Source organism: Rattus rattus, chromosome 11 (genome assembly GCF_011064425.1).
Source record: "Rattus rattus isolate New Zealand chromosome 11, Rrattus_CSIRO_v1, whole genome shotgun sequence".
Classification (NCBI taxonomy): domain Eukaryota; kingdom Metazoa; phylum Chordata; class Mammalia; order Rodentia; family Muridae; genus Rattus; species Rattus rattus.
The window spans coordinates 91,262,316-91,286,648 of record NC_046164.1 but is presented as its reverse complement, the minus strand read 5'-3'; the positions used below and the strand labels follow the sequence as shown (position 1 = coordinate 91,286,648).

The 24,333-nt window shown below is 38.8% G+C and overlaps 1 protein-coding gene across 1 annotated transcript in view; it reads right to left on the bottom strand.

Moving 5' to 3' along the window:
• Window positions 1–24,333, bottom strand: part of Fancl (FA complementation group L) — a 66,955-nt gene that overhangs the window by 2,906 nt on the left and 39,716 nt on the right. The window contains exons 8-11 of the mRNA XM_032916447.1: window positions 2,562–2,712; window positions 490–573; window positions 204–249; window positions 29–110 (exon numbers count right to left, since the gene is read on the bottom strand). Of these exons, the coding sequence (XP_032772338.1) occupies window positions 29–110; window positions 204–249; window positions 490–573; window positions 2,562–2,712 (363 nt within the window). The remainder of the gene's footprint in view (window positions 1–28; window positions 111–203; window positions 250–489; window positions 574–2,561; window positions 2,713–24,333) is intronic.

Below are 24,333 nucleotides of genomic sequence, written 5' to 3'. Positions count from 1 at the left end.
AGCCCATTGATGCAATAATTGAACTTACAGATTTTTCCAGGACAGTACGAGCTGGGAAATCAATTTCTAAAACATCTTTCAAATTCTGTAATAGACTGTTTTCTGGATCCCTAAAAACAAACAAACAAACAAACAAACAAACAAACAAACTTATAAAGTTTGTCAGGCCATAGAACAGTGCCAGTCACTGCCAAGGCACCTACCATAAATGAATGTTCCCACTCAGCCTCATTCCAAGGGGCTTTGTCACTGTGGATAATAAGAAGAAAAACGTTTTAATAATTTAGGCCTCATTGCTTTTGTGTTGTAACAGTCACTGCCACAACATTTGTTTAACTTTGGCTTAAATTATCAGTTCTCTGTACGGTATACAGTTCAAAATGAGAACTGTACTTAAAACAATTATAATATTAATATTTTGGAATATTAGATAATGTTAGACAGGATTTTATGAATCTGTTTCAGATCTGTAATTTTAAGATGACATACCATGGTCAGCTCCAAGAAAGCAAAACTCAGGAAGCATGGTAGGGTGCCTGGGGTCTACCTCTATGTTTATGGAGACATCATGCCCTGAAATGGAAGAAGGCTTTCAGATGTGGCGTTGAGACTGTCAAGCAAGTCAGCACAAATCCATACAAGCAGATCCAGCCACCTATTTTCTCTCAGGAAAGACTCGCAAGTTATTTTTAGTGTTGTGTAGAGGTACAACATCATTGTTTTAACACTGAGAAGTAGTTTTGAAAGTATGACTGTCATTAATGATTCAGGGACCTCATGTTTCAAAAGACAAACCCAAAATTTATACGATGAACTTAAAGGGTAATTATGTTCCAGAAATGTTTCATAAAAATTTTCAGTTAAATTATAAAGGCCTTTAATATATAGAAATCATACATGTAAGGAATGGGGTAAATTACTTTTCATAACCTTTATTTTACAAACTTAATATTTCATATAATTATGGTCAAAAGTAAAAAAAAATCTAATGTTATAATTGGTAAAAATTGATATGTCTAAGAAAACTTATATCAGAACTTTATATTTGTGTTTTCTGAAAGTTAACAAATGATTAATTCACATTAATCAGATGTTTGTGCTACTTAATACTTTCTTACTTTCTGAAGCTAAGAAAAGTGACTTCACTTAGCACTAGACTGGTTCACAGGTTTAACTGTTTTGAATATGTACAAATTTCAAAAAGCCAGTTTGTAAAGTTATGTAGCAAAGATCAATTTCAGTCATATCTATAACAAAAGTGATATGATAAATTCTATAAGTTTTTGCTGAAGTTAGCAATAATGAACTTAAATGAACAAATCTGGAAAAACGATCAAAGTAAAAAAGAAATATGTGGTATAGACATTCAAGAAGAAAAATAAAACTTGCCCACTTCATTTGTCAAACTGCTGCCACTTAGGCTATAGGAACACATCTCCCCACTCAAGGGTTGGCCCTAAGACAGCAAATCATTGCTTGAGGCAGGAAGAGGAGCTAAAAGTCAAGATAGAACTTGTCTACAACTTGGCTGTTCAAGATGAACTGTAAGGAAACTAATAAAAAGGAATAATTCAAGAATAATTATTTTAATGGAGCCATGATGATAATAAATCATGACATTTCTCTGAAGGAAATGTGATCAGTCTTAGCATCTTCTTGTGGACAAATACATTATAATTGGCTAGTTATTCCAAGTTAAATACTAACAGACTTTCTCAAACTGGAAAGAAACATGCTGCTAGTAAAGTGTTTGCAGTTATCAATCTCGCCAGCCCTGCAGTAAGTACAGAAGCTAAGCTGTTCACTGACTTCAGTACGATTCACATCATTGTTTCAAAATGTCTACTGTAATACATCCTCTATAGTAGCTTTTAACAAGACCAAAAAGAAAGAGGAAAACATTAAACGGAGACTATAAGCAGCTATTACTATAATGGGGTGAGAAATATATAACAAATATATAAAAATTTAGATAAAAGCCTAAACTTGGTAAGAAGGTTAAACTCTACCACAGGCTTAGCCGTGTTTACTCATGAAGAAGATGACACTCGCAGAGATAGGGCACTGCAGGAAAGCACTGCCATGTTAGCTCTTCAGCCTCCTCTGCTTATTAGGAAGTGGGTACTCGTCACATACGAGAGCTCACATCGGCCTTCTGTTGCTCTCATTGGCATGACCCAACTCAGTGTCCGCCCTCTCTATATTCAGAAAAGACTGCCAGATCTTCATAATTTCTAACACAGGCTTCTCTTCGATGTAGCATTCACTTGAAAGTTCCTGCAACACAATTTCTGTGCTAATTAACACTCATTACCCACTGTCTGAATGTGGCTTACACTGGATTGTCACCTTTCATAACAAGCACCTTAGTCCTTCCCGCCTAAAACATTTACATTAACCACGTAGTAATAAAAATCAGGCTTTATTCCCAAGAGTTCCAACAGCTAAATCCATGCAAAGAAATTTCATCTAAGATCTTAAATGCCATTTGCAAACTTGTTTTTGCCAATAATATAGAATAAAATCAGATACCTGAAAACACTCTCATCTTCCTTCCCTACCTAATGCAATCCTGCGTGCTGTCGCGCTTCGGGGAGGTTTCTCCGGTTCCAGCACCCAAGTCTTCTCATCAATTTCATCCATAACATCCCAGAATGCCTTCAGTGTCTCTAACGCTGCTGAGAACTGACTGTAAACATTTACCAAGGAGCTCTGTGAAAAGATAGAAGCTAGAAGTTAATGTGCTCTACATCCAGCAAATCAGTTTCCACTCAAAACACACTGCACTCAGGCCATGGGAGCCAGTCCACTTCCCCCAGAGGGTGGATTCTGACAGCCATCAGGGCTCTGCTGCCCTTCTTTACCCCATTAGCATTAACACATTCTTTGTCACTAGTCTGCACTATCAAGAATGGTCTTCATGAAGCCATGTGACACATTACATGTATGAACAGAAATCACATAAAATGATACGTATAATATATATATACATATAGATAGATGTAGATACGTATATAGATATAGATATGAATATTGATGTTATCATATATAAGGCATTAAGCATACAACTATAATGTTAATACAAATTACCTTTTTTACTCTACAAATGAAATTAGACACAGTGGTATTCATAGCTGGACTAGATTAACTTTAAGCATTAGCAAATGAGCAAGCTTTGCAGACCTAATTGGTATAAAAGTATGAAAATGGCTCTGCTGTTGCTGTGTTGGTTTGTTTTGGGATTTGGTTTACTGTGCTGGGTATTAAACCAAAGAGGAAGTACATGCTCGGCAAGTGCCCTGCCACTGAAGTTCATCTCTAACCAAAGTGTGCAGTATTTTTTAAAGAATTAAAAAAAAAAATTACCTTCACATTTGATTTTTAGTCAACCTGTGAATTCAGTTTAAATATGTTAATCATTACAAGTTAATTATATTTCACTAAATAAACCATAAGTGTTTTATAGTGTAATTCATATTTTTCCTTTTAGAAAAGAAAAGCATTTCTCGTAAAATAATGTGATGCATTCAAAAGATACATCCATTTGCTGAAAGGTTTTGTACAGTAGTCTAAGGAGAATAAATAGTTTAGTGTTTCAGATAACCGAAGCACATAGCAAGTCTAAAAGCACTCTGCATGTATACAAATGACAAAGGAAGCCTCTAAAATGCTAGAGAATGGCATTTGCTCACACTCACCACCATCCCTGCAGCAAGGCTGGAGTGTGCAATGGACCCTCGGCTCCTCGGGCAGAAACCTCCAGTCTACTGAGCTACAAGGGCGGGGCTGGGTGTAAGAATGGGAACTAAACCTTATGTCTGAAAATAACCTTACAAGCACTGAAGAGAGAATGTGCTTCTTAGGGCATGCTGCATTATGGTACAGATGTAAGTATCAAATCAAAATCACACAGCTCTGTTACTGGCTCTTACACGGGCAGGAATGAAGTCAGTGTACCCGGCCTTCCCCATGGTCCAAGTGTCTATACCTATGTACTTCATCGGCCTTCCCCGTGGTCCAAGTGTCTATACCTATGTACTTCATCAGCCTTCCCCGTGGTCCAAGTATCTATACCTATGTACTTCATCGATGAAATCCAATGTTTGCCCCATATTTAATACCAATCAGAAGAAATGACAAGGGATTTTCATAGTAGCATCTTTACTTGAAAGTATTTGCAAACATATTGTCCATTTCTCTTACATACAAAGTATATATTGTTCAAAATGTATTTTGAACCATAAATACTTTTAAAATAAGAAAATAGCAGTTTAAGAGAAAACCAAACAACACAAAAACCCTACAAACTAAATGTGGGTGACGGAAAAGGGAACCTTGTACCTAACAGCCATTATTAGACTTTACTAGGAAGACTTTCAGAATAAATGCTTCAAGGTAAGCATTCTAGTTAAGGGAAAAAAAATTGTTAGCAGCCTCAGAAATGCAGGGGATGGGAGTAAAACCAGTTCCCCACAAGCCATAAGTCAGATTCTCAATCATTTAATTTGATTGTCAAATCATACACAAACACTTAGTCTGAAATTATACAATTAAAAATACTATGCTATTCCTATATGTTAGCAATAGTGTTTATTCAGTTATGTCAAAAATAGTATGACCAACATTAAAGTCAAAAGCCATTATTGCCAGGAAAGCAAGTCTCTCTTTTTTTTTAAATAAAAAAAAGCCAACTCTTCATTCTGTCATTATGTACAAGTTTAGAATTCACTACTGATACAGTTGATATATTGATATAGTTGGTATACTGACATATTGATAAAGGTTCTTTCTGTCAACTTGAAAAATGCTAGATGAAAACTCCAGTAAAAGCCAGTGGGAAATCTTGTGTAAGAGCTACAGTTCTTAATAAAGATGAAAGAAACCATAAAGCCATTGATAAGGACATACCTGAGCTGATGGGTGGAGGGTAAGGGTGTAAAAGTCATACCTCTTTAAAAAGATCTGGAAATTTCATTTATTTACAAACTAAAGATGCCCCTACCTTATGATCTAGCAATTCCACTTCAAGAGAAGTACAAAGACAAGTACATAACAACACTTCTTCAAGAACGCTTACTACAACCATGTTTACAAAAGCCCCATCATATCCAAGTCCAGATATTCTGCCAAAGACAAAGACAGAAAACTAATACAGACAAGTTCTTAATCTTTACCATCACATGTACTCTGTGTCCATTTAAATAATGTTTAAGTAAAGCTAAAATCTCTCTAATGAGATGAACAAACTAGTACCTGCCAGGACCCTGCTATTTCAGGAAACTTTTATCCAAATTGTCCTATGCCTAAATATGCCTAAAATAACTGGCCAGTGGTAAGCCAACACCAGCTATGGAATCGTGTTTCCTGGTACAACACAGGCCCTTGTGCACAAAGAGACATGATTCCACTGAAACTCTTCTCAAAGTACATGCCCCTTCTTCCATAATGATGGGCTCTAAAGATGGGCTACCATATGTAAGATGGGCTACCATATGCTAAGGGCCAAGAGGAGGATCTCGTGTGGTCTTTGTTCATATATATATAGCACAGAGGTTATCTAGACTATTGGCCACCTCCGGTCCTGGTTATGGGAGCATGGGGAGCCCTGTTTGCAGAGCCCACACACATCTCTTCTGGTCTCCTGCTGAATATAAGACACTTCCAGGAGATTGCCGGTGCATCGCCATGGTTCATCAATCCCTATTTTCCTATTTGTGTGTCTGTCATTCCTTCACTCCATGTTACCCCCATTAGGTCAATCCATAAACCGGATAGTTTATAGTAAATGTTTTCTCCTTTAAGCTGCCTTGAGTCTGTGGTAGTTTGCCCTGGAGTTACTGTATTTTGATGCTAATTCTGTTGCCCCCAGGACAGCCATCTAGTCAAGTACTCAGGACTCAGGTAACCTTCTCCCCATTTAATTTGTAAAATACAGGTGAGGGCTGGTACAGGATAGAACGAGTCCTGTCATTGGACGAGAAGGAAGGGTGGGCGGGAGAAAAGTCTGAGGGAAGAGGAAGAGATAGAACGAAAGGAGACTGGAGGAGGAAACCACTGAGAGAACGTGGAGGCAGACAGCCTTGGGAACTGGATCGGTAGAGAGATGGCTGCCAGGCTCAGAGAGAGGCCATGGGCAGTGTGATATGGGATGGAGCAAAGTGGGTGAGAGGCTTTGCTGACTGAGATTAAAATATCTATTAGATATCTTGGGGCACTGTGGTGCCAGACCGAGAGAGGGTAAAATGACTGATTTATTTTATTTTTATAATTTTACAATAACATCAGTCACAGTGTTTTATCACAGCATCAGAGAAAATAACTAATACAGGAGCTGGTACAAGGAGTGGGGTGTTGCCGTGATGCACTGACTATGTTGTTTGGGGGAGAATTATTGGAAAACTTTGAGAAATATAAGCCACTGAACACAGAGTTTAAAGGGCTGTGTTGTGGGATCTTGAAAGAAGCGTGCTTAGAGAAATGCAGATAATGGAAGCCTGACTTGTGAAGTTTCAGAGGAAAACCAACACATACTGTGGTTGTTTGTGCAATATTTTGATTTAAGAATCTGTAGGTGGTTGATGGTCAACTGAAACTAAAACATTATCTTTCATAACGGGAAACCAGCATCACTGAACCTGTGCATTATTTGGACAAAGGATGTTAGTCTGCTAGGGATGAAGAAAAAGCAATGATGAATGAGAGATCATCATCTCTGATGTGAAATCTCTGGGACATATTTTCACCGTGTGAGAAACAGAAGTCATGGTCCTGGGGAAAAGGCTGCATTCCAAGTTGAACTTAGTAACATGTAAGACATACACCTGGTACTTATACTAAAGGCATGAGGAGTGGACAGGGTTATGGAGAGTGGCTGAGGCCTGGCTATATGGCAGGGTCAATGTCCCTACAGAAGCCAATGGTTATGATACAGCCTCTATTGCAGTAGAGAAGCCAGGATAGCAGAGATGCCAGCCACCATTGTAGTGGCTAGATGCTGGCAGGGAAGTGAGAGATTTGAGGGAAAGCTGGCCTGAGCCTACAAGACAATGTGGATGTGCTCTGGATGGCAGTTCTGGAGAGAAGGACCATTGAAAGCCTCTGGAAGCCACAAGGTCTCGAGTCTCCAGACCTTGATCCACATGGCTTGGCTTTGCTTGGTCTTAATGGTCACTATATCCTCCTGGTTCTTCACTTTGTGAGTTGCAAAGTATGTAACTTGTTTGGAATTTTACAGGAGCCAAAGTTGACAGTCTACTTATTTTGAAGTGACAACAAACATTTTTTTTCATTTCTGAATGATTAAATTTTATTTTTAATTACAAGTTTCCATTTATTCAACTTAGATATGATTAATAAAAATGTTTTAACTTGTTAAAGTAATAAACTTTCAATGAGAACCAAGATATTTTATATTATTTGGGACTACTGTGAAGGGTATCATTTCCTCAATTTCTTTCTCAGCCTGATTTCTTTCTCAGAGGAAGGCTACTGATTTTTTTCAAGTTAATTTTATACCCCGACACTTTGTTAAAGTTGTTTATCAGGTTAAGCAGTTCTCTGGTGGAAGTTTTAGGGTCAGTTAAGTACACTATGATATCATCTGCAAATAGTGATATTTTGATTTTTTTTTCTCCCGTCCAATTTGTATCCCTTTGACCTCCTTTCGCTGTCTGATTGCTCTGGCTAGGACTTTTGAGTACTATATTGAATATGTAAGGAGAAAGTGGGCAGCCTTGTGTAGTCCCTGATTTTAGTGGGATTGCTTCAAGTTTCTCTCATTTAGTTTGATGTTAGCTACTGGTTTAGCTGTATATTGCTTTTACTATGTTTAGACATGGGCCTTGAATTCCTGATCTTTCCAGGACTTTTATTAATGAAAGGGTATTGAATTTTGTCAAATGATTTCTCAGCATCTAATGAAATGATCATGTGGGTTTTTTTCCTTTGAGTTTGTTTATATGGTGAATTTCGTTGATGGATTTCTGTATATTAAACCATCCCTGAATCCCTGGGATGAAGCCTATTTGATCATGATGGATGATTGTTTCAATGTGTTCTTGGATTCAGTTTGCAAGAATTTTATTGAGTATTTTTGCATCAATAATCATAAGGGAAATTGGTCTGAAGTTCTCTTTCTTTGTTGGATCTTTGGTTTTGGTATAAGAGTAATTGTGACCTCAAAGAAGGAATTTGGTAGTGCTCTGTCTGTTTCAATTTTGTGGAACAGTTTGGACAGTATTGGTATGAGGTCTTCTATGAAGGTTTGATAGAATTCTGCACTGAACCCATCTGGACTTGGGTTCTTTTTGGTTGGGAGACTTTTAATAACTGCTTCTATTTCTTTAGGAGTTATGAGGTTGTTTAGGTGGTTTATTTGTTCCTGATTTAACTTTGGTATCTGGTATCTGTCTAGAAAACTGTCCATTTCCTCCAGATTTTCCACTTTTGTTGAATATTGGCTTTTGTAGTAAGATCTGATGGTTTTTTGAATTTCTTCAGATTCTGTTGTTATATCTCCCTTTTCATTTCTGAATTTATTAATTTGGATACACTCTCTGTGACCTCTGGTTAGTCTGGCTAAGAGTTTAATCTATCTCGTTGATTTTCTCAAAGCTGATTTTCTCAGCTCCTGGTTTTGTTAATTCCTTGTATAGTGCTTTTTGTTTCTACTACATGGGTGATTTCAGCCTTGAGTTTGATTATTTCCTGTCTTCTACTCCTCTTGGGTTTATTTATTTTTTTGTTCTAGAGCTTTTAGGTGTGCTGTCAAGCTGCTGACATATGCTCTCTCCTGTTTCTTTTTGCAGGCACTCAGAGCCTTGAGTTTTCCTTTAGTACTGCTTTCATTGTGTCCCATAAGTTTGGGAATGTCATACCTTCATTTTTATTAAATTCTAAGAAGTCTTTAATTTCTTTCTCTATTTCTTCCTTAACCATGTTGTCATTGATTAGAGCATTGTTCAACTTCCATGTATATGTGGGCTTTCTGTCACTATTGTTGTTATTAAAGACCAGTCTTAGTGCATGGTGATCTGATAGGATGCATGGGATTATTTCTATCTTCCTGTATCTGTTGAGGCCTGTTTTGTGACCAATTATATGGTCAATTTTGGAGAAGGTTCCATGAGGTGCTGAGAAGAAGGTATATCCTTTTGACTTAGGATGGCATGTTCTATAAATATCTGTTAAATCCATTTGGTTCATAACTTCTCTTAGTTTTTCTACGTCTCTGTTTAATTTCTGTTTCTATCATCTGTCCATTGATGAAAGTGGAGTGTTGAAATCTCCTACTACTATCATGTGAGGTACAATGTATGCTTTGTGCTTTAGTAAAGTCTCTTTTATGAATGTACGTGCTGTTGTATTTGGAGCAGATATTTAGGATTGAGAGTTCATCTTGGTGGATTTTTCCGTTGATGAATATGAAGTGTTCTTCCTTAACTTTTTAAATGACTTTTGGTTAAAATTCAATTTTATTTGATATTAGAATGGCAACTCCAGCTTGTTTCTTTGGGCCATTTGCTTGGAAAGTTGTTTTCTAGCCATTTACTCTGACATAGTGTCTTCTTCGTCTCTGAGGTTTGTTTCCTGCATGCAGCAAAATTCTGGATCTGCTTCAAGTATCCAGTCTGTTAGTCTATGTCTTTTTATTGGGGAATTGAGTCCATTGATGTTGAGAGATATTAAAGAATAGTGATTATCACTTCCTGTTATTTTCATTGTTGCAGGTGGAATTATGTTTGTTTGTCTCTCTTTTGGTTTTATTGCAAGGAAATTATATTCTTGCTTTTTGTACAGTGTAGTTTCTCTCCTTGTATTGGAGTTTTCCATCTCTTATCCTTTGTAGGGCTGGATTTGTAGAAAGATACTGTGTAAATTTGATTTTGTCATGGAATATCGTGGTTTCTCCACCTATGTTAATTGAGAGTTTTGCTGGATACATTAACTTGGGCTGGCATTTGTGTTCTCTTAGGGTCTTTATGACATCTGTCCAGGATCTTCTGGCTTTCATAGTCTCTGGTGAGAAGTCTAGTGTAATTCTTATAGGTCTGCCTTTATATCTCATTTGACATTTTCCCTTACTGCTTTTAATATTCTCTCTTTGTTTTGTGCATTTGGTGTTTTAACTATTATGTTACGGGAGGAATTTCTCTTCTGGTCCAATCTATTTGGAGTTCTGTAGGCTTCTTGTATGTTTATGGGCATCTCTTTCTTTAGGTTAGGGAAGTTTTCTTCTATAATTTTGTTGAATATATTTACTGGTCCTTTAAGTTGGGAGTCTTCACTTTCTTCTATACTTATTATCCTTTGATCTTCTCATTGTGTCCTGGATTTCCTGTATGTTTTGGGCTAGGAGCTTTTTGCGTTTTACATTATCTTTTGACAGTTGTGTCGATGTTTTCTATGGAATCTTCTGCCCCTGAGATTCTCTCTTCCATCTCTTGTATTCTGTTGGTGGTGCTTGTATCTACGGCTCCTTGCCTCTTCCTTAAGTTTTCTATATCCAGGGTTGTTTCCCTTTGTGCTTCTTTACTGCTTCTATTTGCATTTTCAATTCATTCACCTGTTTGGTTGTGTTTTCTTGTAATTCTTTCAGTGATTTTTGTGTTTCCTCTCTATGAGCTAATTTCTTGTGATGAACATTTTTCAGAAAACTGGTATCACTTCTTGATTTCTTTTCGCTACCCCTCCCTCAATCTCACTCTACTTTGCTGTTTCCTTCAGCTTTGTAATGGAGTATTCTCTGTCTCTCTGGGGCCTTCCTAGCCACAAATCCATGAGTCTTGTGGGACCCCTGAGGGGGCTGTGTGTATAGGAGCATACTTTAGATTGTGAGATTTTATACTCCTTGTAACAATCGTTCAGTGGATCATGGAAACCAGTAACTAAAGGCTTGCAGGAAGGGTAGTAAGGAGAATTTCCTCTTCAGCTTTTCCCAGTGTTCATATTGCCTCAGGATCATTTCAAAAGAATGCCCCTGTAGCAGCCAATCAGTACCTCATTTCCATTCCTTATGTTCATGTTCATTTCTAACACTTCCCTCACACTAGCCTTTGGTTTCTGGGGGCATCTTAGGCTCAGAGAAATAGTCATTGTTATGTGCTATAGATAATGATGGTAAAGTCAAATGTATTTAATCAAGGGGACATAAAATGTCCAGATGTTTGCCCTAAAAAAGTATCTTGCATTTCAATTATTAGACTTTTTTTCTCAAACCATATACATATGTATGCTACTTTATGTTAAGTATGTGGCTTTCTAAGAAGTTAAACTAGGTTCATAAAAATCAGGACTACAGTTTAACTATCTGCAAATTGTGATATTTTGACTTTCTTTCAACTTGTATTCCTTTGACCTCCTTTTGTTATTTGATTAGTCTGACCAGGACTTCAAATACCATATTGAATAAGTAGGGAGAGAGTGGGTAGCCTTATCTAGTTCCTGATTTTAGTGGGATTGTTTTAGGTTTCTCTCCATTTAGTTTGATGTTGGCTACTAGTTTTTTTTTTGTACATTGCTTTTACTATAATCAAGTGACCCCAGTAGTTACACCAGAGAAATATTGAGCCTGATAAACAACTTCAAAAAAGTGGTTGGGTATAAAATTAACTCAAACAAATCAGTACTTCCTCTACTCAAAGGATAAACAGGCTGAGAAAGAAATTAGGAAAATGACACTCTTCACAATAGTCACAAATAGCATAAAACACCTTGGTGTGACTCTATCCAAGCAAATGAAAGATCTTTATGACAAGAACTTCAAGTCTATGAAGAAAGAAATTGAAGAAGATCTCATAAGATGTAAAGATCTTCCATGCTCATGGATTGTCAGGATTAATATAGTAAAGATGGTCATTTTGCCAAAAGCAATCTACAGATTCAATGGAATCCCCATCAAAATTTCTACTCAATTCTTTATAGAGATAGAAAGAGCAATTTGCAAATTCATTTGGAATAACAAAAACCCCAGAATAGTGAAAACCCATCCCTACTTCAAGCAGTATTACAGAACAATAGTCATAAAAACTGTATGGTTTTGGTACAGAGACAGGCAGATAGATCAGTGGAACAGAATTGAAGACCCAGAAATGAACCCACACACATACAATCACTTCATCTTTGTCAAAGGAGCTAAAACCAACCAGTGGAAGAAAGATAGCATTTTCAACAAATGGTGCTGGTTCAACTTGAGGTCAGACATTGAAGAATGCAAATTGATCCATTCTTATCACCATGCACAAAACTTAAGTCCAAGTGGATCAAGGATCTCCACATCAAACCAGATACACTCAAACTAATAGATGAAAAAGTGGGTAAGAGTCTCGAACATGGGGCACTGGGGAAAATTTCCTGAACAAAACACCAATGGCTCATGCTCTAAGATCAAGAATGGACAAATGGAACCTCATAAAACTGTAAAGTTTATGTAAGGCAAAAAAACACTGTCATTAGGACAAAATGGCAACCAACAGAATGGGGAAAGACCTTTACCAATCCTACATCTGATAGAGGGCTAATATCCAAAATATAAAAAAGCTGAAGAAGTTAGACTCCAGAGAGCCAAATAACCCTATTAAAAATGGGGTACAGAGCTAAACAAAACATTTTCAGCTGAGGATTATTGAATGGCCAAAAAGCACTTGAAGAAATATTCAACATCCTTAGTCATCAGGGAAATCCAAATCAAAACAGCCCTGAGATTCCACCTCATACCAGTCAGAATGGCTAAGATAAAAAACTCAGGTAACAGCAGATGCTGGCAAGGATGTGGAGAAAGAGGAACACTCCTCCATTGTTGTTGGGATTGAAAACTGGTACAACAACTCTGGAAATCAGTTTGGAGGTTCCTCAGAAAATTGGACATTGCACTACCTGAGGACCCAGCTATACCTCTCTTGGGCATATACCCAAAAGATGCTCCAACATACAACAAAGACACATGCTCCACTATGTTCATAGCAGCCTTATTTATAATAGCCAGAAGCTGGGAAGAACCCAGATGCCCTCCAACAGAGGAATGGATTAAAAAAAGTGGTACATCTACACAATGGAGTGCTACTCAGGTATCAAAAATGACGACTTCATGAAATTCATAAGCAAATGGAATGACCTAGAAAATATCATCCTGAGTGAGGTAACTCAATCACAGAAAAACACACTTTGTATGCACTCATTGATAAGTGGATATTAGCCAAAAAGCTCGAATTACCCAGGATGCAATCCACAGACCACAGGAAGCTCAAGAGAAGGATGACCAAAATTCGGATGCTACCATTCCTCTTAAAAGGGGAAAGAATATCCATAGGAGGGGATGGGGAAGCAAAGTTTAGAGTAGTGACTCAAGGAATGGCCATTCAGAACCTGCCCCACCCCACATGTGACATACATACATATATATATATATATATATATATATATATATACACACACACACACACACACACACACACACACAGAGCACACCACAGCCACAAAACTAGATAAGATTCATGAAGCTAAAATATGCATGCTGAACGGGTGAACGGGACCGGATATAGATCTCTCCTGAGAGACACATCCAGAGCATGTCCAATACAGAGGTCAATGCTAGCAGCAAACCACTGAACAGAGAACAGGACCCCCTTGGGGGGAATTAGAGGAAGTTCTGAAAGAGTTGAAGGAGCTTGCAACCCCATAAAAACAACACCAACCAACCAGAACTTCCAGGGACTAAGCCCCTGTTGAAAGATTATTTATGGATTGACCCAGAGCTCCAACTGCATATGTAGCAAAGAATAGCCTTGTTGGGGCCCCAGTGGAAGGAGAAGCCCTTGGTCCTGCCAAGGTTGGACCCTCATTGCAGGGAAATATGGGGAGGGGGACAGTAATGTGGATGTATGGTGGAGGGGGAGGGGATGGCATTTGGGCTTATGGACAGGAAACCAGGCAGGGGAATAACATTTGAAATGTAAGTAAAGAAATATATCTAATAAAACATTTTAAAAAACATTACTAAAAAAAAAAAGAAGAAGAAATTAGCTCATAGAAAGGCTTAATGGTAATCAAAGTGAAAAAGAGGATCTCTGAATAAAACACTGTCCAGTTGGTCTTTCCTTGAAATTTGAGAGTTCTTTATATAATCTAAACACAAGTACATTATGAGTACATGAGGGGCAAACAAGCCTAACCTATAGGCTACCTATCTGTACTCCTAAAATCATCATAAAGAAAGAGAAAATTTTAATTTTGACAAAGTCCAATTGCTAACTAGTTCCCTCCTAGATGTTGTCAGAGTTCAACCTTTGGCACAGAGACTCCAATTGTTTGCACATAATTTGTTGAGAAGACTACCCTTGCTGTACCCATTTGTATGTACCTCTGTTGAGCACAGGTATCTGTGAGTCTGTCCTGCACTGAATGTCCCCCTGACCTACTGTCAACACTTCTGACACCAGATTATCATAAGAAAAGCAGATCTCTAAATCTTTAGACCACATTTGTTATTCTTCCATTTCAGCTCTTCAGAGTTGTTTGTCAATCAAGGACCTTTCTGTTCTGATATGATCTTAAAGTGGTTATTAGGAATAAACTGAACTTTTCAGTGGGTTTAATGGAATCCACAGGTCAATCAGAAGAGATGTGGCATCTTAATGACTCTGAATCCTCCAACGCACAGAATGGTTCCCTCTGTCCATACAGATTTGAGAAAACGTGCAGGTACTTCAGCAGAGATGCATGTATGTCAAGCTCATGGACAGAGATTTCACCTTTAGTCATTAAGAAAATTAAACTTGAACGCAATTAAGATGTCCACACAATCAAATGTCCACGTAGGTGACAAAAAATGAAAGCAACTGAGCATAGCAGGGGTCTGAGGACAGCAAGAGTCAGCAAGGAAACAGCAGAGTAGGAAGTATCAGACACTACTGTTAAAAAGGTACAAAGGCACAACACTGACAAATACTTGTCAAAATCAAGGAAGGTTGATGAGTGGGTTTATTTCTAGGTCTGTAATTCGATTCCATTGATCAAATGTCTATCTCTATAACAATACCATGCAGTTTTTATTATAATTGTTCTGTAGTACAGCTTGAAATCAGGGATAGCGATACCTCCACAAGTTCATTTATTGTACAGGATTGTCTTACCTACCCTGGTTTTTCTGTTTGTTTGTTTTTCCAAATGAAGTTTAGAATTGTTCTTTGAAGGTCCGTAATGGGGAATACATTGAACCTCTAGATGGCTTTTGGTAAGATGGCCATTTTATACTGTTAAACCTATCCATAAACATCATATTCTGATATATTCTTCAATTTCTTCCTTCAGAGACTTGAAGTTCTTGTTGTACAGGGCTTTTACTTGCTTGGTTAGAGTTACACTAAGATATTTTTGTATTATTCATAGCTGTTGTGAAGGGTATTGTCTCCCTAACTTCTTTCTCAGTCCATTTATCATTTGTATAAAATAGGGCTACCAATTTTTTTAGTTAATTTTGCATCCAGCCACTTTGCCGAAGGTGTTCAACAGCTGTAGGAGTTCACTGGTAGAAGTTTTGGTGTTTTATGAATATATATGTATATATATTCATATCGCCTACAGATATCAATACTTTGACTTCTTTCCAATTTGTATTCCCTTGATCTCCTTAGCTGATTCCCTTGATCCTTGTATTGCTCTATCTAAAAGTTCAAGTGCTATACTAAATAGACACAGGGAGAGTGGGCCACCTTGACTTGTCCTTTATTTTAGTGGAATTACTTTTGTGGGTCTGTGTATTGGAGGCTTCCCACTGAGATGCCGGCCCAGTCAGGTTCAAGGGTTCAGGAGAAGGGGAGAGAACTCAAGCAGGACTTCTCGTGCTGTTCCACCTCCATCTTCACTACAGCTGCTTCAGTTGCTTCAGTTGCTCCAAGACATCAGGCATGGCTGAGCCAGCAGGAAGCTGACTAGCCAGCGAGGAGTAGAGGGGAGCTTCTGGCAGTGATTGTGGGAGAGCAGATCTCTTCCCCAAGTCGCAGTATTACAGCTCTTATGACAGAAGCTCTCAGATGTCACAGTAATTCTTGCACACTTTTAGTCATTCTGAATAGGATTCTTATATATAGTTTTGGGGTGGATCAGGGTCTGACAGTAGGTAGTTCCTATTGGTTTGGTCTGAGAGCTTAGGCTTACCTTATCTATATTTGAGAGGGCTTGGGGTGCTGCTCTTATGTGACTGATGGTCACAAACCTCTCTACACGGGGGCTGTAGGTGTGTGATAGGGGCCTGGTGTCCTGGGAGTTTAGGGAAATGCCTACCATCCCTTAGGGTCACCTGAGTTTCAAACCTCAGCTCGACTGGGAACCAGGATACCTTTCACAACCCGCCGCCCACATACTTTAAAAATTCTCTCCATTTGATTTTATGGTGGTTGTTGGCTTGCTGTATATTGTCTTCACTATGTTTATGCATGTCCCTTGTATTCCTGAGCTCTCCAAGTCTTTATCATGAAGGGGTGGTGGATTTTTGTCAAATGCTTTTTCAGCATCTGATGAGATGATACTTTTTCAGATGTGTTTTTTTTTTCCTTCTTTCAGTTTGTTAATATGGTGAATCACATTGACAGAGTGTATGTTGTACCATCTCTGCATCTCTGGACTCAAGTGTACTTGACCATGTTGAATGAACTTTTTGGCGTGTTCTTGAATTAGGCTTGTGAGTACTTGTGTTTTAGCTATGCATCTTGTATCCTTCATATCTCCAAGGCTTTTAACATGAAGGGAGATTGGATTTTGTCAAAGGCTTTTTCATCATCTAATGGGATGATCATGTGTTGTTCTTTTTTCTTTCAGTACGTTTATATAGTAGATTACATTGACAGATTTTAATATATTGAACCATACTGGCACCTCTGGGATAAAGCCTACTTGATCATGGTGGATGATTTTCTTAATGTGTTAATGGATTCAGATTGTGAATATTTATTGAGTAATTTTGCATCAATGTTCATAAGGGAAACTGCTCTGAAATTCTCTTGGTTTGTAGAGTCTTTGTGTGGTTTAAGTGTCAGGATGAGTGTGGCCTTATAGAATGAGTTTGGCAATGCTGATCTATTTCTATTTTGTGAAATAGTTTGAGGAGTGTTGGTTTTAGGTCTTCTTTGAAAGTCTGGTAAAATTCTGTGCTAACACCATCTAGTCCTTGGATTATTTTTGGTTGTGAGAATTTTGATAACAGCCTCTATTTCCTTAGGGTTAATAGGACTATTTAAATTGCTTACCTGATTTTGATATGACTGAAGACTCTATTTTTTTTTCCATTTTGTCTACACTAGGAAACTAAGCCATGGACCATTTGCTATCATGGGTATAAGGTACTCTGCTATCCACAACTGATCTGCCTGTCTGAGTTGCTCTAGAACTGGAGGGTACAGTCTCCAGTTTCGCACCCCAAGGTGAGAACAGCAGGAGGCTATGTAAAGACTCATCAGGGAATTGTGATTCTCTAAAGCTTGGAAAGAGAAAGGGAGCCCTTTGTTCTCAGCACTTGTGACTTTCAATGTGTATGTTCAAGTGGTAAAAAATCACTATGAGTTTGCACATAAATTCAGGTCATAAATTGAATAAGAGGTTTACAACAGAGAATGTCTACAAGCATATCCACTAAGAACAATTATCTGGCCAAACGCTCATCATTTATTACTAGCTTACAGGTTCATGGAAAGTTAAAGACCATAACTAAGCTGTCCTTTATGTTTTGTAGAAATAAACAGTGCTGTTTTTGCACCTGTGATCCTGTGGTGTATATCTTCTTTATGACCTTTGGTTAATGGATTTTTGTAACCCCTTCCAATGTGCCTTAAGTTTTAGAAATCTGTTGTTACCTCAGAAGCAATTAAGCAGTTCTGTTTTAAAAGGGGTTCAGATGTCTCTGTGCTGCCATTTGGAAACAATGGTGACCCTAGCATGTTAGTTACAGAATAAACATTTTTTGTTTTTGCATAATATCTGAGTCTGGGGTCTTGTGTCAGTGAATTTTGGACCCTTCCTTACATAACTCTGGTAAGTGGTACCAATCAAGAAAATTGCCCATTTTCTTTAGATTTTTCCACTCTGTGGAGGACAGTCTTTTGAAGTAAAGCCTAATGATCTTTTGGTATAGTCCTCAGTGTCCATTGTTATGTCTCCCTTTTTCATTTTTGATTTTGTTAATTTGAAGATGTCTCTCTGCCTTTTATTTAGTTTATCTGGTTGATTTTCTCAAAGAACCAACTCTTAAGAAAGCATCTTCAACAACTGGTGCTGCTTTATCCTGATGTCTGCATATAGAAGAATGCAAATAGACCCATATTTATTGCCCTGGATAAAACTCAAGTCCATGTGGATTAAACACCTCAATATAACACTGGATATACTAAATCTAATAGAAGGGAAAGTGGGGAAGTGCCCTGAGTACATTGGTACAGGAGACAACTTCCTGAACAGCACACCATAGCTCAGGCACTGAGATCAACAATTAATAAATTGAAAAGCTTCTGTAAGGCAAAGGACACCACTAACAGGACAAAATAGCAGCCTACTGAGTGGAAAAAGATCTTCACTTACCCTACATCAGACAGAGGACTAATATCAAAAATATATACAGAACTCAAGACATTAGACACCAACAAAACAAATGGCCCAATTAAAAAATAGAGTATGAAGCTAAACAGAGCATTCTCAGCAGAGGAGTCTCAAATGGCCTTGAAGCACTTAAAGAAATGTTCAGTGCCCTTAATTATCAAGGAAATGCAAATCAAAACAACTCTGAGATTCCATCTTATAACAGTTAAAATAAGTAAGATCAAAAACTCAAGTGACAGCACATGTTGGTGAGGATGTGGAGCAAGGGGAACACTCCTCCATTGCTGTTGGGAGTGCAAATTCATACAACCACTCTGGATATCCATTGGCAGTTCCTCAGAAATTGAGAATAGTTCTCCCTCAAGACCCAGCTATACCACTCCTGGGCATATACCCAAAAGATGCTCCACCATTCCACAAGGACACTTGCTCAACTATGTTCATACTAGCATTATTCACATTAGCCAGAAACTGGAAATAGTCTAGATGTCCCTCAACTGAAGAATAGATTTTTAAAATGTGGTTTATTTACCCAATGGAATATTACTTAGCTATTCAAAACAAAGACATCACGAAATTTGCAGGGAAATGGATGGAAATAGAAAAGGTTATCCTGAGTGAGGTAACCCAGACCCAGAAAGACAACATGGGGTAGAGATAAGATGTGGGCTGGTGGAGAGTGGGCTAGGAGACAAAACAGAGGAGTCTCTGAGAAATTTCTGGGACAAGCTGAAGATCTGCCATGGGTGAGGCTCCTAGGAGTCTATGGGAGTGACCCTAGTTGAGACTCTTAGCAGCTGCAGATATAGAGACTGAAGCAGCTACATCCTGTAGCCAGGAGAAACTTACAATGGAGGGAGCGGGGCAAAATCTTTGACCCAAAATTTTTCCTGCCTTCAGATGTGCAGGGATAAAGCTGAAGCATAGATTGAGGGAATGGTCAACCAATGACTGGCCACACTTGAGATACATCTCATGGGAGAGAGCCAATCCTGACACTATTAATGATATTCTGCTGTTTACAGACAGGAATCTAGCATAACTGTCTTCTGAGAGACTTTATCCAGTTTCTGATGGGAACAGATGTAGAGACCCCACAGCTAAACATTAGGTGGCATCTTGTGGAAGAATACAGAGAAGGTTTTAGAGGGGTCAAGGACACCACAAAGAAGACCTATAGAATCAATTAACCTGGGCCCATGGAGCCTCACAGAGACTGAACCACCAACCAACAAGCACACAGGTCCTGAACCAACAAGCACACAGGTCCTGGACCTCGCACCCCCCTATGTATTTGTGGTCTTCATGTATGTTCCCTAACAAATGGAGCAGGAGCTGTTTCTGACTCAGTTGTCTACCATTGTATCCCTTTCCCCTAGCCAGGCTCCCTTGTCTGGCCTCAGTGGAAGAGGATGCACTTAGTCCTGCTGCAACTTGATGAGCCAGGATAGGTGGGTACTGGGGGGCAGAGCGCCCCTTCTCTGAGGAAAAGGGGAGGAGGTAATGGGGAGAGGGGTCTGTGATGGTGAAACTGGGAAGAGAGGAGGAAGTGGGGCTATAATTGGGATGTAAACTAAAGAAATAAATACATTAATGATGAAAAAAGAAAAAATATTTTGATAGTTCCCTAAAAAATTATACATACAGCTCCTGTAATATCCAGCCACTTCTCTCCTAAACATGTAGTCAATAGAATATGAACATACGCTTACACAGTGACACACGCTGTTTATAGCAGCTTCATTTTTATATGTAAAAGCCATGTGTGTCAAAATGAAGATGTCACAACTGACACAGCTGACATCATAGGGTGGCCGGTCTCAATTGATTTAGGTACAGCACAGTTCCTGAGCCTGAAGGGTATCATGGAAGGGGTGGTGCCAGAGCCAGAGGATGAGGAAGTCTGCTGAGAGGCCGTGTCTCCTAGAAATGGCAGGGACATTATACCCACGCTTCCTCAACAGCATTCTGCCTGAACACGCTGTGAATAAGGATGACACCAACAAACATGCTAACACGGAAGGCAGAAACCTCAGCTGGGACTCTTCCCTAGACAATGAACTACAGAGAGGGTGGGATCATTCTCTCTGGAGATAAGCGCCTAATGGTTAACCAAATGGTCAGCCCTGAAATGAGAGGTGTGGGAAGGAGCAGACAGGGGAGGCTTGAAGAAAGGGGGGAAATTATCTAATTATATTTCATTAAAGTAAAGAGTTAAAACTGTATACATGGTTATGTGCGTTCATGTGTGTGTGTGTCATGACATTAGTGTGCAGGTCAGAGGATAGATAGCCTTGGGTGTCAGTCCTCACCCTGAACCTTCCTTGAGACAAGATCTAATACTTGTTTTTCTGCTGTACTTGCCAGGTTTCTCCCTACAGAAACCCAGGGATTAAAGATGCTCCTACTACATGTCCAGCTTTTATATGGACTCTGGGAATTTGAACTCCAGTTCTCATCCTTGCAAGGCAAGCACTTTTAGCCAGGGGGCCACTTCCCCCACTAACAGCCTGGGCAACTCCTGAAAACTTGTGTCCACAGACAAGTTAATGGCAGCACGTGGCACAGTCATAAATACTTCAGAGTAAAAAGTATAAACCATATGACACGCTGCTGCATGGTGACCCTCAAAGCAGTTATACCAAGGAAAGAAATCTGTCACAGGAAAGCACAACACACAGGAAGACAACAGTGACAAAAGCTAGAGGCGGAACAGGACAGAAGGGACAAGGGAGGGGACCAGTAAGGGGAAGGAGGGTGTGAACTTGGTAGTGATGTTAGTTATCTTGGGAGTGGAGATGACTTGTCAAAACTCATCCAATTATACATTTTAACCGCGTACCACTAATTTTGTCAATGACACCTCAACAAACCCAGTTCAAGCAACGTTCATTGTGGTCTCCCGTACAGTAACACATCCACCAGTATGTGTGCAAAGTGTTCCTTAAAAATTAAAGACCCTAGGCCACAGTAACAATACTCCTTACAGCTGGGAGAAGACAAAAGAATAATTGGTTCCTACCCATACACCCACGGAGATAGTGAGATCTTATCAGATACACAATATGTACACTGGAGAAGGGAGAAAGACAGATGCATGTGGACCCAGGTACAGGCTCTTACCCCACAGCTGTTATTAAGTCATGTTAAACTACAAACGCACTTAGGCATTAAAGTGTGAACACCGCCAGTTTCAAAGTGCAGCACTTAGTATCTTTAAAAGCATTCTGTTACTTTCCTAATGCCTGAAGAGAAGCAGTAACGGCAGTCACTTAAGCAGATCTCAGAGTGTAACATCTTCCTCTTAAGCACTATTATTTCCAGTATTTTAATAATGTTCACATAGTCCTGGAATGTGAGCTTTTGTGCTCTGATGACACTTAAATTAATAGCATAATTTTCTAGGACTTGCAACAGTTGCTTCCTATTCTGATTTTTTTTAATATTTCTCTATAATACCGGCAGATAAACCCTCTAATAACCATTGTTATCTTTGGAAGATTCAAAAGGCTTACAGAGAATGTGAAAACATGAAGAGATTAAACTTCAGAAATTTAATTTTAATGTTGACTGCAATATTTCCAATCAGGTATCTTTAAATAAATCTACATATCTGGTTCATTTGATTTAACCTGTACTTCCAGTAAGATCCTCACCTGTGTCTGTAGTCACATCTGTGACTGCATCTATTCAATCCCATGTTAACTGTTAAGTGAATCCGCAAAGGACTTGTCTTTCCTGCACCAGTGTTATTTCAACTGCAACTGACCATTTCAGTCACTTGCTTCTCTTTCAGTTCCTGTGAAGAAGCTATGTGCACGAGGGATAAATGAAGCAGAATCCCATCATGTTTGACAGCACAGCTGTAGCAATTTCACTAAGAAAGAGAATGCCTGTCAAGCTCACGTTGAAAATAAGTAGGGACTTTTAATATTATCCTTAGCTTTCCACGTTGTACACTACAAAACAACAAAAAGCAAAAAATCATTGAGTCAATTAGTGAAAAAAGTAAGCCAGTCTGTCTGTATGTGTGTAATATGTGTAGTGTATGCATATATGTACAGGTGGCCATGAGATCATTACCAGGAATCTTCTTATTAGCGTCTACCTTTTTTTTTTTTTTTTTTTTTTTGAGACAAAGTCTTTCTCTGGACTTGGAGCTCCCAGATTCAGTCAGACTGGCCAATGCACAAGATCTAAGGATCTGCTTGTCACTGCCGCACAGCATTAGAGTCATGGACAAGTGCCACAGTGCATAAAATTTACATGGTGCTGGAAATTCAAACAGTTCCTCAGGCTTGTGCAGTAGGCATTACCAATGGAACTATTTCCAGGGGCCAGTAGAGTTTCCTGTTATACAGTGTAGTGTCGATACCCTGACAAAGGAAAGCTAGCCATACAGAACCTCTTCTCAAGCATACCAAACAGAAAACAAAAAATGAAAGTGAGAAATAATCTCACACATATGGCTGGAGACAGGAAACTCACCACACTGACAGCACTTTAAAAATGCAGTGTCCTGTCCTTTAAAACTACAGTGCCCTGTCCTTTAAAACTACAGTGTCCTGTCCCTTAAAAATACAGTGTCCTGTCCCTTAAAACTACAATGTCCTGTCCCTTAAAACTACAATGTCCTGCAGTGTCCTCTCCTTTAAAACTACAGTGTCCTCTCCTTTAAAAATGCAATGTCCTGTCCCTTAAAACTACAGTGTCCTGTCCCTTAAAACTACAGTGTGCTGTCCCTTCTTCCCATCTCCCCATCTCTGCTTTCCTCTCCACCTGACTACTGAGCTACTTTGGCTTTTAATTCTCTCTCTCTCTCTCTCTCTCTCTCTCTCTCTCTCTCTCTCTCTCTCAAGCATACAGGAAGGAATTTCTTGGCAGAAAGTTCTAGTGCCTCTCACACATTTCATAACTGATCACCATTCTGCTTCCAACCTGCTAGATTTTTATCTTCAAACTGAAGATGTGTTAGGGTGCTTTCAAAGAACCACAGTGTGTGCACAAATGCTACCATGCACTAGGGGGGAACAGAGAATAAATGCAAGTCAGTTCTCTCCTTTCCCTGAGTCCTGGAGCCTGAACTTAGGTCAGCTCACCAGGTTTGATGACAAGGATGCTATGCTGAGACATAGCACTGGTCCAGAAAGAATGTTTTAAAATATGCAAATGCTCGCATGCACAAGTGCTAAAACCCACCCATTCCAAAGTAGCCCCTGGTCAAGGGAAAGACTGGGGAGAAAGCAGGCGTGCGTGGGGTCACCAAATGTAAGTAATGTATAATGGCCACACGCGGAGGAAAACACCATTACGAAGTCACTATTTTGTATGCCCACTAGAAAACTATTTATGTAACTGCAAATAGATATAGTATATGAACTTACTAGGAAGGATCTTTGATCAAAACAAAATATGATAGAGGATGTTATTAAATTAAATTATATACATGCTTCACTGATATTAGCTAAAATAATTTCTTCTTATCCAAAAGCATTTTAAAACAAAAATCCTAACCTAAGAAGCCATTTGGAATCTGATGCACTTTTCCTTTTACTTGGGGCATGTGCTATATATATATGACTATTTTTCCAATTTAGGCTAACCATGGGATATTAGTTTAAATAATAGCACTATATTAGCCAACGAAAAGCAAGGCCATTTGGCTCCTGTCCATGTTCAAGGCACAATCCATACTTAGTCATTTTCATATCTCTACACCTTGCTGAGATTGAAGCATTTCCTGTTACTCAC